The following is a 16,553-nucleotide window of genomic DNA, read 5'->3' as shown; positions in this document are numbered from 1 at the left end:
TGCACTCACATGCACATACCAACACATAGACACATACATACAATTAAAAATTAATTTTTAAAGGTCAATATTCATAGATATTTCTATAACTTGTTAGTAAAAAATCCTCCTGGAAAATGGAAGATCTTAAGCAAGACATGAAGAAAACAATGATCAAGTGCCTGCCCTTTCATGCTTACCTATAGGCTTATAATCAGTTGCATTAAATGTTCGGAAGGATGACCCAAAAGGGCTTTTCATCCTCTCTTCCAATAAGTCATCTTCATCATCTGCCTGCAACATTGCTGATTGAGAGGAGGAAGAGTAATGAAACATTATTAAGAATCAGAAACACTACTGAACCACAAGTGCAGAAAATTAAAAAGGTCAACCAAGATTTTAGTGATTACCCTTGCCAATAAATTTATTCTGCATTTAGTTAGATCTTCTCCAGGTTCCTCATGACATATCCAACCCACTGGAGCAAACAATACTCTCAATCCCTCAATAAGTACTGAGGCTGAAGTTTTATAATATCTCAAAAAAACAAATACAATAGCTTTTAAGTTTTGTTTTTCGGTTTTTTGAGACAGTGTTTCTCTGTGTAACAGCCCTGTGTGTCCTAGAACTCACTCTGTAGACCAGGCTGGCCTGGAATTCAGAGATCTGCCTGCCTCTGCTTCCCGAGTACTGGGATTAAAGGTGTGAGCCACCACACCTTGCTCACATATTTCTTTCTATACAAATTTATTATCTTCAAAATTAGTTGCCTTTTATCCTGATCAACAAAATTTTTCGTCTTCTCTTTTGTCACCATTTGTTCTTTTTTTTTTTTACTTTGAATTTTCAATTGCTTTTCACAAGTGAAAAGTATTTCTAAATATGTGAGAGTGTAGAATAGGAAAAAGAGGATGAAGTAAAAGGCTTATTACCTCCATACATCACTGTCCCTGTGTGGTTAAACACCACACGACACTGATCCAGAGCAGGAACTGTGTGTAAAAGATGGAAAGTTCGAAGGTCCCACTAGGAGGGTGTGATTAAGGGAACTATTTTTACACCAAAGTTGAGAGAGCTGACTTTACGAAGGTAGGACAAAACCATGCTTAGCAAGCACTCTGCCAACTAAACTACATCCTAATCCACAAAGGCTTTTCTCTGAAGTATCATTTCTTCTTCTTCCTACTAAATTTAAAGTACCGATTATTACTGACTGATATTCCTGCAAATAATCCCATACACATAAATACTACACGAGTTCCCTTCCTCCCAAAAATAGCAGTTCATTCTCCTCTTCTCGAGTCTAGCAATAACTGATTTCCACAGAGCAAAAGTCAAGTAATCCGAAATAGGTAACAACAAATTAAGTAAGACATACAATCTCTTGTAAGGATACAATCTCTGTATTGATGATGACCTCCAGCCCATTTGGATGGAAAACACCACTGATATTCATGTTGAACTTGTCAAACTTGTGGATGGCCTGTGCAGAGCGGACATCCCAGAGGACGCCATCATTTAAGACAAGATCATCTGTAGGATTAAAGGTGGCACAGTTCCTCTTGTAGTTGTTGGCAAGATCTGGGTTAAACAGAGTCAACAGCTTGTTGCCAGTCTGAATATCATAAATCTTTAGAGAAGAAGGGGCGGGAAGAGAAAAATCAGACCAATCTACGCAGTGACAGGTTTAAAGAGAGACTGTGAAATGCCTCTCCATGTTCCCAAACCCCAATCACAAAAGTCTTGACACTGTTCAACTGAAATGCTCAAAAGCACACCCTCTGAGCAAAGGTAAAGTGCACCAGTTCCCATGTGAGCTTTGAAAAATCCCTTTCCAGAGTAAAATGAGAAGTCAACCAAATTAAGGATTTAAGATAACAAACCTTTTCTTCTCTTTTGAAGAGAAAATGATTCCAAGGTTAAAACAAAGGAATTGTCATCAAAGATCAATGATTAACCATAAAATACTACTCAAAAGCTATTGATGAAATACTTGGGTTTGGGTTTTTTTTTTTTTTCCTTAAAATTCCAGAGTGTATTTTAGCCCCATCATACTAAAAAGTTCTAAAGTCTACAATTTACAACTGGTGCACAGACCAGATCTTTCCCATCAACTACGAAGTTGCAACATTTCCAGTTTAAAAAAGATCCTCCTCTGATATAAATAAGGAAACACCATAAAGAAACAAGCCCAGATCATGGACAAGACAACCATTCTGGTCTCTTCAATTTTCAAAATCAGGAAAACTGGAGGATAAGTTCTTGACTTTAAAACATTTGTAAGATATAACCCAAATGCATTACATGAATCCTAACTAGATCCTGGTTTTTAAAAACAAAAACCCATGTAAAGCAAAGGATAACCAGGCTACAATCCACAGCCCCAGAGAAGCTAGGTAACAAAGAGGACCCTAAGAGGGACGCATGAATTTCCCTGGGAAGGGGAAATAGATGAGATCTCCTGAGTAAACTGGAGGGAGTGGGGAAGTAATGAATGAGTTATCGTGATAGAGGGGGACATTTTGAGGTTAGGGAGAAACCTGTTGCCAGGGAAACTCCTAGGAATCCACGAGGATAACCCCAGCTAAGACTCCTAGCAGTAGTGGAGAGGGTGCCTGAACTGGCCTTCTCCTGTAATTAAATTAGTGACTACTCTGTCAACAGAGAGCCTTCATCCAGTAACTGATGGAAGCTGATACAGAGATCCACAGCCAAGCACTGGGCCGAGCTCCGGGAGTCCAGTTGACAAGAGGGAGGAAGGACTGTAGGAGCCAGGGGTGTCAAGATCATGATGGGGAAACCCACATAGACAGCTGACCTGAGCTCAAGGGAGCTCATGGACTCTGGACTGACAATTGTGGAGCCTGCACAGGACTGACCTAGGCCCTCTGCATGTGGATGACAGTTTTGTGTAGCTTGGTCTGTTTGTGGGGCCCTTAGCAGTGGGATCAGGACCTCTGGCACAAAAGCTGGCTTTTTGGAACCTACTCCCCACGTAGGAATGCCTCACCCAGCCTTGATGCAAGGGGAGGAGCTTGGTCCTGCCTCATTGTGATGTGAGATGCTTTGCTGACCCCCATGGGAGGCCTGCCCCTTCCTGAATGGGGGAGTGGATGAGGGGATAGACCAGAGGTTGAGAGTAGGAATGGGAAAAGAAGAGGAAGGGAAAACTGTAGTTGGTATGTAAAATAAATTTAAAAAAGCTGCTTACTTCAAAAGTAAAATATAGATAGATAGACAGACAGACAGACAGACAGATAGATAGATAGATAGATAGATAGAAAGAAAAAACCAAAAGCCCTTTGAAACCAAGTTCATCAGAACAATTAAGAAAACTAAGTGTGGACTGGATAGCAGATACGTGGAATTACCTGGGAATTTATTATACAATAAAGTATCTTTATCATTAGAAGATAAATATAAAGATAAAAATACTGTGATGATGTTTATAACCCCCTTTCAAATGATTTTTTAAAAAGGAATTTACAAAGAAAATACTGTAAAATATTAAAATGACGAATCTAGGTAATGAGCACATGTATTTTTTTCTTTTGTATAATTTTCTATATATTTTTATGTTTCCAAAGGGGGAAGTCCTCTTGATGGACTGCCTTCCATCTTCCCCAAGCTCTCACCCTACTTCTCCGGTTCACTGCATGATCGTCGTACTTCCTTCAGGGTTCTACTTAAACACTACCCTGTCTTACTCTGTAACACTTACTACCTGATATATTTCTTTTCTTTATTGTCTAATAAGGCTCTTTAAAGGCAGAGGCTATATTTCATCTAAAATGTGGTAAGAAATCAATAAACATCTGTTCTTAGCTGGGTGTGGTTGGTCCACACCTATAATCCTACAAGTTGGTAGGCTGAGGCAAAAGGATCCTGAATTTAAGACTAGGGGAGACTACATAAAGAAATGCTGAATTGAAAAATGAAGAAACTGGAAAAAAAGGACAGACTGCTACACTAACAGTCTTTCAAGCTTGCCCTCTCACATTTTCCCCATGTAGCTCACTCTTTATGACAGTCTCACTAGTGGTATTGGCCTGTAACTCCTTTTTGCCCCCCAAAACAGGTTTCTCTGTGTGGCCCTGACTGTCCTGGAACTCTGTCTGTCTACAGACCCAGACCGGCTGAGAATTCAGAGATCCCCCTGCCTCTGCCTCCCGAGTGCCAGGATTAAAGGTGTGCACCACCACTGCTTGCACTTGGGCTTGAACTCTTGCTCCTCTTACCTAAGAAATCACAGGTATTCACAACCATGTCTGGCTCTTTGTATAATTTACAACTACTTTTGTTACTTCTGTATTCTAACTAGGGGGTTTGTTTTGGTGCTTTAGTTCTTTGGTATTTTGTTGTTTGAGATATTATAGATTCTAGATCATGTTAGGCAGGACTTCTCAGTACATTTCCAACTCAGCTCCCAGCCCTTTAAATTTCATTTTGAAGAGGCTCACTAATTGCTTAGGCCAGCTCTGAATCTGCAATCTCCATCTTGGTCTATAGAATAACTGGGATTTCAGACCTGGACTACCATATCCACGTCAATGAGTAATTTCCAACTGCCAACAGAACACAAATTTCCACATTACCTCCAGAGGAGTTCAGTGTGAACCAATGAGTAAACTCAGCTTGATAGAAGTAGATTCTTAAATACTTACATGGGCAATGTCTCCTTTTGTGCCTATGACCCGATCTTGAGAATGCTTACTGAACTCAACATAATGATCTTCTGTGAAGGAATGCCTACAAACAACAAAATTACTGAGGTAACAGACTGTCAGGACATTCTCTTCAGTCACCTGAAAATACAGGTAATTTTGAACCTCTTGCAAATCATACTTACCTGATTTTCCTTGGTTTCCAAAGAAAAAACAATTGTATACATAGATTAAAAAGAAAAGTCCCTCTATCGGTCCAGTGAACAGATACTGAATAATGGGAGTTTGTTGGCTAGAGAAATGGCTAATACATGACATGGGCTTTTGAAATATCCCAGAAATCAATACAACTGTCATGTGAACATAATACATAAATGTCCATTTTGGGTTAGTGAACAGTCCATTGTATAATGGGAATATAAAGACATCATAACATTATTTATAAACTAAGACAAATTCTTATTAAATGTGAATCTCAAATGAGAAAGGAAGAAATTACCAACAGTTGACATTATTCCTCTTTTCCCCAAAAGGCTTGTAATTTAAAATCGGATAAGGGAAACAAAGTGGGTAAATAAGACACATAATACAAGATACTATGCTGTAAAAGCAAATAAATACATACTTCATATCGAATACTGACTTCATCCCCCAAAGTGCAGACAAAGGCTGACTCCAAGTGGCAGATGTCAGAAGTAAGGACCCATCCTAAAAGAGGAAGGAGTTAGAAAACACTAGGATCTTAGTTACATGTGCCTACAGTGGACTAGAAAATAATATATTCCCAGGGGCCTAAAGGTGGTTCTTTTTTTACAGTTTACTTACTGTGCATGTATGTATGATACGTAGGTATGGTGGCACATGTGTCACGCATGTAGAAGTCAGAAGACAACTTTGTAGAGTTGCTTTCTCCTACTTTTACATGGGCTCCAAGGAACAAACCCAGGTAGTCAGGATTGGCATGGTGAGCACTTTTACCCATTAACCCATCTTGCTGGCCTAGGCTTTTTTTATTTGTTTTTCTTTAGTTGAAATAAGGTCTATGTACTTGAGGCCTAGAACTTACTCTGTAATCCAAGTTGGCTTTGAACTCACAATCATCCTGCCTCAGTTTCCCATGTACCACCACACACAGCTAAAACTCTATCAATAGCTGGCCAAATATCTCATATTCTTTGAGACATGAGTCAACATCAACTAGACTTTCTAGTTAATGACTCATCTAAAATCCAATAAAAGTAAGACTCCTTTAATGCTGGCTCCCCAATCCATACCAAATTGGGAGCAAACAGGGGAAGGACCTCTCACCCTGGAAGGTTCAAGGTGTGTGATGGCTGAGTTGTGACAGTTGTAGCTGGCCTCTTCCTGTCCACTGAATACATTGTAGAGCTTCAGCTGTCCTGTACAGGTACCAAGCATGAGGAACCGCTCCCGGGCTGAGAATGCACAACACGTGAAGCCACTCTCATCTTCGTTAGCTTCCCGGAACACTGAGATAGGACGAAATCTACGCAAAAACAGAGAGAAAGTGCATACATCAGAGCAAAGAATATCCAGGAACTCTGGAAAACACAAACTTTGCTACAGAGTATGAGAGAAGAGCATTATATTTCAAAATGTGAAGTCACTGAATTCTGAAACATTACAGTGACCTTCAGTAGTTTAAATTTTCAATGAAAAAGTGTGTGGTCCCATGATCTGTGTGTAAGATTTGTAAAGAACCAGACAGAACACAACATGGACAACACAAAAGGCAAATTTGAGAACTGGCTAGAAACCGTGAGTTGTTTCAGTTCTAACAAACATACTGGTTATGATGACAGCAAAGGGATCAAAATACTGCCAAGAACCTAAAACGAATCAATAATTGACTTAATTAGTTCACAAAACACATAAAAATGATGTTCAGTGATACTTTAGGCCAACAAATGACTTAAACTAATCACTCAGTGATGATACTGACCAAATACTGATTTAAAAAACAATCATTCCAAGAAGCATGGAGAACCTCTCCTTACCTGCTAAAAATAAGGTGCCTATCAAAGCATCCGCCATCTACCCCTCCATATTTTGGAAATGATGCCCTGCGGTTTAGCCTTGAGGTAAAGTTTATTGGCGCTTGCCGCCTCTGTTTTGGCTCAGGACACTGGTGAGGAGTAAAGAGAGAAAAAGGTGGACAGGTGGCAACGGGGTTCTTGCAGCGAGCATGTTGCTCTCTAAGATACTCTGTGATGATACTGTCCAGCGTAGGTGGGGAAGGAAGATGTCTATCCAATTGTTTTTTTATGGCAGGGCTCTGGCTGTATGCGCCGTGGTCCGACTTCTGCCGCAACACTCGAATTTTCCTGCCATTGCACGGTGATGGCCTCTCCCTGATAAAACTGATCCTACCAATCAAAGGGGAGTTGCCTGCATATGATGGGCCAGGCAAAGCCAATGAACCCTGGGGGGGGCGTGGTGGAGGATGGGCAGGGGGGGCAGAAGGGGCAGAAGCACCCACAGCAGCATGGCTGCCCAGTCGACTTGCAATGCCATTGGCAATCCGAGGGGTCCGGGGAAGAGAGACAGGAGAAGCAGCAGCAGTTACTGGGGTGAAGGCAGAAGAGTGTGAGGCAGCAGTCATGGGCAAGTCAGCCTCTCTGGTCAGCACAGTGGCTGTCTCTCCAAGCCCTTTAGAAATGAGATGGTTCCGTATCAACAGGAGCAGTTCTTTCTCAGGGAAGGAGATCCTTGACTGGGCAACAACATCTGCTTTCTGTAGCCGTGCCAGCGACACATCAGTGCCAATGAGAAGAGGCTTTCCTGATACTCGCTCAATGAGCTCAGCGGCGTATTTGCAGAACTTGACATGGTCGCTACGCTTGTCCTGCAGCACTGGCTCCTTCATCAGCTGTTGAATCTGGCAGCTACTAAAAAGGGGCAATTTGCTGATAATCTGTCGAACAGTGCTACTTCGAGATAAGCCCACTAGGGCCTTGCAGGCCAGGGCCCGGATCTGGTCTGCATCTGTGATAGGCATCTTGATGGACAATAGGGACAGAAGCACCTTGATGCCATTGTTGGATTGGACCACATTCCACATCTTGGCCAGGGTATGCTCACTGCTCTTGGGGGTCTGAGACAGCTTTCTCCGAGGAGTTCCAGAAATAAATTTACCAATACTGGATATTCGGTTATCTGGGCCACATACACAATTGATGATAATTTGAAGTGCTGACTTCTGAATTTCAGCATCATGGATAAAGAACTCACCCTCAGCCACTCCCAAAATAATGCTGATACCTGTAACATTTAAAAAAAAAAAAAAAAAGTGTATTACTCTTCATAAAACTGAAAGCTAGGAGGACCTAAAATGGCATGTCACAGGGACACTTTACACATCCATCTTTATTGTGCACTATTAACAGCAGCCAAGTTATGGGATCAGTCAAATAGATGGGCATGACAAGATGGTTTATTGGGTAACAGCTCTTGGCATCAAGCCTGCTGACCTGAGTTTGACCCTCAGAACCCACATTTGTAGAAGGAGAGAATTTATTCCAGCAAGTTGACCTCTAACCTCCACATGTGCACCATGGTATGCAACAACACACACAAAACAAATAATAAAATGTAAATAGAAAAAAATAGATGGATCTTAAAATCATTTTAAATAAACTAGCCCATATGCAGAATCTAGAATTAAAATGAAACAGAAAAACCCACACATGCTAGGACATGACATGCTGTGGGATAATGCTCTTGTACACTGTAAAGAGTTGTCACTAAAATTGGTTTAATAAAATGCTAATTGGCCAGTAGCCAGGCAGACTAGGAGAAATCTGGGAAGAGGAAGGGCAGAATCAGGAATCATCAGCCAGATGCACAGGAAGCAAGATGAGAATGGTGTATTGAGAAAAGGTACCAAGTCACGTGGCTAAACATAGATAAGAATTATGGGTTAAATTAAGTGTAAAAGCTAGTTAGTAATAAGCCTGAGCTACTGACTGGCCAAGCACTTATAAGTAATATTAAGCCTCTGAGTCAATTATTTGGGCAGCAGCTGCCTGGGTATTTAGAGTTGCTTGCAGGACAGAAACTTCCGCCTACAAGGACGCCAGTATTCAGAGGCTGAGGCAGGAAGATACCAACAAATTCAGGGCAAGCCTTGGCTACATAGTAAATCCCAGGCAAGGCTGGGCTACAGAGTGAGAATCTGTCTCAAAAACAAACCACCACCAAAAAAAGGCATGGGACTAGAATGGAGCCTAAGAAAGAGGAAAAAAAAGGTGACTGTTTTTTGTTTATTTTTAACTGGTTGGCTTTTTGGTTTGTTTCTTTTTTTAGACAGTCTCTCTCTTCTTAGCCCAAGCTGTTCTGGAACTCACTATGTATACCAGGCTAGCCTCAAACAAAAAGATCCACCTGTTTCTGCCTCCCAAATGCTAGCACTGAAGGTGTACAACACCATGCCCAGAGAAGGAAGAGGTCTTGAAAAAGGCAACACATGAGGGTGATGGGGGGAGAAAAACAAATAAATGTTTTGTCCCATATGGAAAATCTAAATTTATGTGTAAGTATGACATGAAAGTAGAAAGGGGACAGGAATATTGGAAGGAGGAAAGTGGAAGGCATATATGAGCAAGGGACTATAATATACGGTATAAAATACCATAAAGAAACACATTCTAGCCGGGCAGTGGTGACGCATGCCTTTGATTCCAGCACTCGGGAGGCAGAGCCAGGCAGATATCTGTGAGTTCGAGGCCAGTTTTGTCTACAGAGCGAGATCTAGGACAGGCTCCAAAACTACACAGAGAAACCCTGTCTCGAAAAACCAAAAAAAGAAAAGAAAGAAAGAAAGAAACCCATTCTGTAGGGCTTTAAGGGCCAAAGAGACAGCTAAGAGGGTAAGAAAGTTTGCTGTATAAGCCTGATGACCTGAGTTTGACCCCCAGAACCCAGATAAAAAAGCTCAATGCTGTACTGTTCTGTAACCGCAGCACTTCTACAAGACAAAGAGAGGAGAACAGACTGGTTGGAAGCTAAGCACCCAAGCAACAGGATAGGTCGTGTCTCAACAGGATGAAAGGAGAGAGTTAACAACCAACAGCTGCCTTCTGGTCTCTACATGTGCTTACAGGTGTGCACACACAAATTTTTAAATGTTTTTAAGTGAAAGCTAATGGCTACCTTCAGTGTTGCCACAACTTCATAATTTGAAGTTCCATTCATTTTTTTCCACGTAAGAAAGGGAAGAAGGAAGGAAGGATGGAAGGAATGAGGGAGGGAAAAGAACCTCCCTACTTCTTTAAAAGCACTCATCAGGTGGAGGTCATTAGGAATTCAGGGTCATCCTCAGCTACTTATTGAGTTAGAGATGAGCCTGGGATACATGAAACCCTGTCTCAAGACACACCCTCCAAAACAACAAAAAAGTACAATTGTTCTCCTACATGTTCTATACCTCAATGGTACAATATGTCCTGAATTGTTATTAGAGGGGTTATATGAAATATGAAAGTTATCCAAGTTTGTGTACAGTATTTCCTAGGTAAAAGGGACAAAAATAGTGAAAATTAAAACCTTCTGCAGAAAAGCAAAAGGTACCCGGCAGTAGGAACCTTATTCACTATCTATTAAACTGGGTTATAGTAACACACGCCTTTAATCTCAGTCCTGGGGGAGACTGGGGCAGGCAGATCTCTGAGATCTAGGCAAGCCTGGTCTACAAAGTGAGTTCCAGGACAGCCTACACAGAGAAACCCTGTCTCAAAAAAGCAAAAAAAAGTATATGGGGGTATGTGTGTGTGTATGTCTGAGCCTTAGGCACTTTCCTTTCCCTGAGTCTTACACCTGAGGACCCACAGTCTATCATCATTCACCTCAGCAGCCTGCTCTTAATAGTGTGTGTTTTCTGTTGTTGTTTTTCGAGACAGTTTCTCTATGTAGCCCTTCTGGTCCTGGAACTCACTATGTAGATCAGGCTGGCCTCAAACTCAAGAGATCCGCCTGCCTCTGCCTCTAGGGCAGGGATCAAAGGTGTGTGCCACCACTACCCAGCAACATTGTTTTTTTCAAACACAAGCTTTCTCCTTTCTCATGTTTCTTAATACTCAAGTTACCAAACTCTTGTTTATCTCAACTTATAAATTATCATAAAGCTAAAGTTCTGGGAAGTGCACACATCCTAGACAGAAGTATCTGACCCATTCAGAAATGCTAAATTTCTTAGCGTGACTATCTATATGAACTGTATGGTGTCAAATACAAGGACAGACAAGGAACCCTCCTCCACAACCTTCTATTCCAGTGGTTCTCCATCTTCCTAATGCTGCAACCCTTAAATACAGTTCCTCATGTTGTGGTGACCCCCAACCATAAAATTATTTTTGTTGCTACTCCATAACTTGCTGTGGGATGGTCTTTCTGTATGCTGTGAAAATGTGTTGCTACCAGTGGTTAATTAAGAAGCTGCTCTAGCCTGTGCTAAGACAGGATATAGCCAGGTGGGAAATCCAAGCAAAGATACAGGGAAAAGAAAGGGAGAGTCAGGAGAGGCAGAGTCAAGAGAGACGCTGTAAGCTGCTGGGGGAGCAAGGATGTAACAGAATACAGTTAAAGCCACGAGACACGTAGTGATACATAGATTAATAGAAATGGGTTAATTTAAGATGTAATAGCGCCGGGCAGTGGTGGTGCATGCCTTAATCCCAGCACTCGGGAGGTAGAGGCAGGAGGACCTCTGTGAGTTCCAGGCTAGCCTGGTTTACAAAGTAAGTTTCAGGACAGGCTCCAAAGCTACACAGAGGGACCCTGACTCGAAAAAAAACAAAACAAAACAAAAAAGATGTAATAGCTAGCTAGCAATAAGCCTGAGCCACAGACCAAACAGTTTGTAATTAATATTAAGCCTCTGAGTGATTATTTTATAAAAATGGCTGCTGATCAGGTGGGACTGAGAAACTTCAGTCTACAAAAACTAATTTTGCTACTGTAAAAAAACTGTAATATCTGATATGCAGTATATCTGATATGTGACCCATATGAAAGCCATTTAACCCCAAAGGGATCTAGACCCGCACACTGAAAATTGCTGTTGTATTCTAACATCCAGAAATTAGGTTACAAACATGACCAGAAAAGCAAAGGCAAATTATCACACAACAACAAAAATGGCAAGGTGCAGGCTAGAGAGATAGCTTAGTCTGTAAGAGTCAGAAATAGTAGCATATGCTTGTATCCCAGTACTGGGAAAAAAGAATATTCATTCCCAAGGCTCAATGGCCAACTAGCCTAGGCTACTTGGTGAGTTCCAGATATCAAGAAGAAATATGGTTAATCCCTGAAGAATGACACTTGATGCTATCCTCTGGCCTTCACGCACACGCATGCACTTGAATACATTCACAAAAACTAGCACAGGAACAAGGTGCAACCTACCTACAGTGGATATAGTGGAGCCAGCCTCGTCCAGGACATCCACTGACTCTGCCAATTGGAGCTGGATTTTTGGCACCACAGTGAGGATAGCCAGGACATCCAAAGCAAAGCGCACAGTGTCATTCCTAGACAGGAAGAAGAATTAATCAAAGGAGACTACAATACAACTACAAAACACAACTTTAAAAAAATGAAGAAATAACAGATTGGAACCACTATTTGAAAGGTTCTAAAATACTTATTTTTTAAAATATTTAAGACTAAGAATATACTGGACACTTTAAAAAATAATCTGAAAATATGAGATACAATTGTAATTACATTTACTTATTCACATGTGTGTGTCACAGTGTGTACAGTCAGAAGACAACTTGTAGGAATTGGTTTTCTCCTTCCATCATATTGGTCCCAGAGATCCAACACAGGTCACAAGGCTTGGAGGCAATTTCTTTTCCCACTGAGCCATCTCACTTGCCCAAAACAGGTTTGTTTGTTTGTTTGTTTAAATTTATTTATGTCAGGCAGTGGTGGCGCACACCTTTGATCCCAGCACTCAGGAGGCAGATGCAGGCAGATCTCTGAGTTCAAGGCCAGCCTAGTCTACAGAATGAGTTCCAGGACAGCTAGGGCTATACAAAGAAACCCTGTCTCAGAAAAACAAACAAATAAATAAATAAATAGATAAAAGACAAAAGACTGGATGTCTCCGCATTCCCAATCTGGTGCTGGAGCCCTGGGGAACTTCCAGAGACCTGCTGGTCTTCAGTCTATGTCCTTAAGAGTCCTTAGGAAGAGGATTCGGATAGGAGCAAAGGAATGCCAAAGCAACAAGAGATATTTAAAGCCAGGAATGGTGGTGCACTGAGGAGGCAGAGGCAGGAACAGGAGCAGGAGCATCTTCATTAGTTCAAGGCCAGCCTGGTCTATATGGTAGTTCCAGGACAGCTAGGGCTATGTAGAGATCCTATCTCAGAAAAGAAGAGGAACAAACAAGTGTTTATATAGGCCAAGAATTCATTATCCAAAATTCTCTGGACCAAAACCACTTCAAAATGACAGTGCTTTTGCAATTTTAGAGTACTTGGACAGAATCTATCACTTGAGAATTACTAATCTAAAAATTAAAATCTAAAATGCCCCCAAATCAATCATAGCTAACTACCCTGTAACCAGTGACAATCAGTTAAAAAGAAAAATTATTCTATAGGAAAGAAAGAAAGAAAGAGAGAGAGAGAGAAAGAGAGAGAGAGAGAAAGAAAGAGAGAAAGAAAGAAAGAGAGAGAGAGAGAGAGAAAGAAAGAAAGAAAGAAAGAAAGAAAGAAAGAAAGAAAGAAAGAAAGAAAGAAAGAAAGAAAAAAAAAAAAGAGCCTGGACCTAATTCTTTTAAAAGAGAGAAAGAAAAGAAAATGAAGAAGGGATGGAGGGAATTAGAGGAAAGAGAGAACAAACTCCCACAAGTTGTTCTCTGACTTCCAAACATTCACCTTGCCACTTATTTACCCCCACACAAGTAAGGAAGGAAGGAAGTAAATAAATAATTTAAAAGCCAAAATCACACCTTTCAGGCCATAGAGACAGATTAGCAATTAGTCACTTGCTACCAAGCCTGACTCAGTTATGAACCCTGGGACTCACATGGTGAAAGGAGAGAACCAACACCTGTATGCTGTCTGACACACACACACACACACACACACACACACACACACACACACACACTCTCTCCTCCTCCTCCTCTCTCTCTCTCTCTCTCTCTCTCTCTCTCTCTCTCTCTCTCTCTCCATATATAAGTAAAATCACATTATAGGTGGGCATCATAGCACACACCTTTATTCCCAACACTCAGGAGGCAGAAGCAGGTAGATCTCATTGAGTGCCAGGCCAGTCAGGGCTACATAGTGAGATGCTGTCTCACAAAGTATAAAATAATAAAATAAGGAGGCTAGAAGATAGATCAGGGGCTAAGAGCACTGGTTGTTCTTCCAGAGAACATGGGTTCAATTCTTAGCACCTACATGGCATTTCACAACTGTCTGGCTCCAAATTCCAGGAGATTCGATGCCCTCTTCTGCTCAAGATCCTAAGCTCACATAAGAACACATAAGCTCACACAATCACACACACATAAAAAAATAATAAAGGGGGGGGATAAAAAAATTAAATAATAAAATAAAAATCACATTCTTTTTCTTGTTTGTTTGTTCCTTTTTGTTGTTGTTGTTGTTTTGAGACTGGGTTTCTCTATGTAGCCCTAGCTGTCCTGGAATTCACTCTGTACTCTAGGCTTATCTGGAACTCAGTGATCTGCCTGCCTCTGCCTCCCAAGTGATGGAACCAAAGGCATGTGCCACCACCACCCAACCAAAAAAAAAAAATTTATCACACTTTCATACTTAATCTTCTTCCTTCACAGAATCAAGTATAAAACTTCAACAAAAGCTTGTTAAGCATGTATTATGTGAAACTGAATTTTAGTTGAAACTTCTAGTCCCACCTTGCATAATAGGTCTTCCAATTGCAGGCGATGGAAATAAGCTGCAATAAGAGCTGTACACAGGAAAGCTTGAGGAAGACTTCAGCAGGTTCCCAATACAGCTGAGCTGGGCCATATTCTATCAAAAACTCCATCATTTCCACAATCTGCTCATGAGTGTATGAGCATGCCTATAAGGAGAGGTATGTATTACTATAATACATAAATGCACCATCTGCTACTTATCAATGCTTGCCAAAAGATTTTAATAACAGCTTTCAATATCCACAGTTCTTAAGTCATCAGTCTATATGTAAAACAATGCCCCATAATGCTTAGTCCTTTATTTGTAATGGCACACATAACTTAAAAAAATAATAACAAAAGGTTGATTTGTGCATATTTATAAAGGTTGAAAAAGTAGCACCATACAAACAGGTATCAACTTGAGATTTTTTGAAACATGCAGACATTAATCTTGATCCCAAATCTATCAAATAAGTTCCAAAATGATAGAGAGCTAGAGTTATGGACACATCCTTTCCAAAGAGAACTTCTGCACAGGAGGCAGGGTACTTAGCACTTTTCACAAAAGCAAGCAGTATGACTCACCCTTCAGTCCCTTTAGTTCTAGTCTACCACATTAGTAGTGACTCACAAGTGGGAACAAAAAAAGGTCCTTGAGCCGGGCGGTGGTGGCGCACGCCTTTAATCCCAGCACTCGGGAGGCAGAGCCAGGCGAATCTCTGTGAGTTCGAGGCCAGCCTGGTCTACAGAGTGAGTTCCAGGTAAGGCGCAAAGCTACACAGAGAAACCCTGTCTCGAAAAAACAAAAAAAACAAAAAACAAAAAAAAAAAGTCCTTGAAGTTCATCTATTACCTCCACTTTTAATTGTTCTGCTTTCATATAGGGGAGGTAAAAAATGCGTAAGTGTCTCCTACGAACATGACACTGGGCTCAGATGGGATTTCAGACTTGGAGCGGCTGCTGCAAGTATTATTATTATTATTTTTGTTTGTTTTTGTTTTTGAAGACAGGGATTTCAGACTTGGAGCTGCTGCTGCAAGTATTATTATTATTATTTTTGTTTGTTTGTTTTTGTTTTTGAAGACAGGGTTTCTCTGTGTAGCTTTAGAGCCTGTCCTGGAACTCACTCTGTAGATAAGGCTGGCCTCGAACTCAGAGATCCATCTGCCTCTGCCTCCCAAGTGCTGGGATTAAAGGTGTACACCACCACCACCTGTAGCACGAATCTTAACAGTTCTTATTAATAAAAATAAAACCTGAAGCCAGGTATTGGGGTGAACGCTGGAAGATCAGAGAAGCAGAACAAGCCACAGCTACCTCACCTTGCCAATTCCTCAGCTGATCCTGTTTCCTCAGACTGGAAACCTCTGAGTCCTCATCCAGAATGAATCTCAGCTGAATTGTTGCTCAAAAGCCTAAAAACTTAAAAAGGCTCTAGTTCCTGGTCCTCATGCCTTAAAAACCTTTCTGCTTTCTGCCATCACTTCCTGGGATTAAAGGAGTGAGTCACCATGCCTGGCTGTTTCCAGTGTGGCCTTGAACTCACAGAGATCCAGACAGATCTCTGCCTCTGGAATGCTAGGATTAAAGGCATGTGCTACCACTGCCTAACCTCTATGTTTAATATTGTGGCTGTTCTGTTCTCTAACCCCAGGTAAGTTTATTAGGGTGCACAATTTTTTGGGGAACACAATACCACCACAACCACCTGGCTTTTTTTTTTTTAGTAGTATTAATTTTTAAGACTGTGTCCTGGGTCAGGATATACTTAAGTTTTACAGCACTTATCTGGTATGTTATGAGACCCTGGTTTTGATCCCCAACTCAGAAACAAGAAATAAAAAAATAGAAGACTAGCTGGTCATGGTGGTACATGCTTTAATCCCAGAATTAGGAAGCAGAGGCAGATAGTGCTCTGAGTTCCAGGCCAGCCTGGTCTACATAATAGAGACTCTGTGGTGGCCATTCTTGGTTGCCAACTTTACTA

The 16,553-nt window shown here is 41.1% G+C and overlaps 1 protein-coding gene across 11 annotated transcripts in view; it reads right to left on the bottom strand.

Annotated features, from left to right (window-relative positions):
- Dcaf1 (DDB1 and CUL4 associated factor 1) overlaps positions 1 to 16,553 on the bottom strand; it is a 91,661-nt gene that overhangs the window by 37,742 nt on the left and 37,366 nt on the right. For 10 of the 11 annotated variants that reach the window (XR_009380327.1, XR_009380328.1, XM_059268553.1 and 7 more), the window contains exons 12-20: positions 14,560 to 14,729; positions 12,066 to 12,190; positions 6,662 to 7,925; positions 5,952 to 6,150; positions 5,269 to 5,351; positions 4,644 to 4,728; positions 1,376 to 1,609; positions 912 to 1,005; positions 180 to 284 (exon numbers count right to left, since the gene is read on the bottom strand). Coding sequence is in view for 9 of the 11 variants with exons in the window: in XM_059268553.1 (XP_059124536.1) it covers positions 180 to 284; positions 912 to 1,005; positions 1,376 to 1,609; positions 4,644 to 4,728; positions 5,269 to 5,351; positions 5,952 to 6,150; positions 6,662 to 7,925; positions 12,066 to 12,190; positions 14,560 to 14,729 (2,359 nt within the window). In the remaining 2 variants the exon portion in view is untranslated. Of the gene's footprint in view, positions 1 to 179; positions 285 to 911; positions 1,006 to 1,375; positions 1,610 to 4,643; positions 4,729 to 5,268; positions 5,352 to 5,951; positions 6,151 to 6,661; positions 7,926 to 12,065; positions 12,191 to 14,559; positions 14,730 to 16,553 lie in introns of those variants that run through there. The other variant, XM_059268554.1, reaches the window with a different exon arrangement.

The sequence above is a fragment of the Peromyscus eremicus genome, chromosome 7 (genome assembly GCF_949786415.1).
Source record: "Peromyscus eremicus chromosome 7, PerEre_H2_v1, whole genome shotgun sequence".
In the NCBI taxonomy this organism is placed as follows: domain Eukaryota; kingdom Metazoa; phylum Chordata; class Mammalia; order Rodentia; family Cricetidae; genus Peromyscus; species Peromyscus eremicus.
This window is presented reverse-complemented; position numbering and strand designations above follow the sequence as displayed.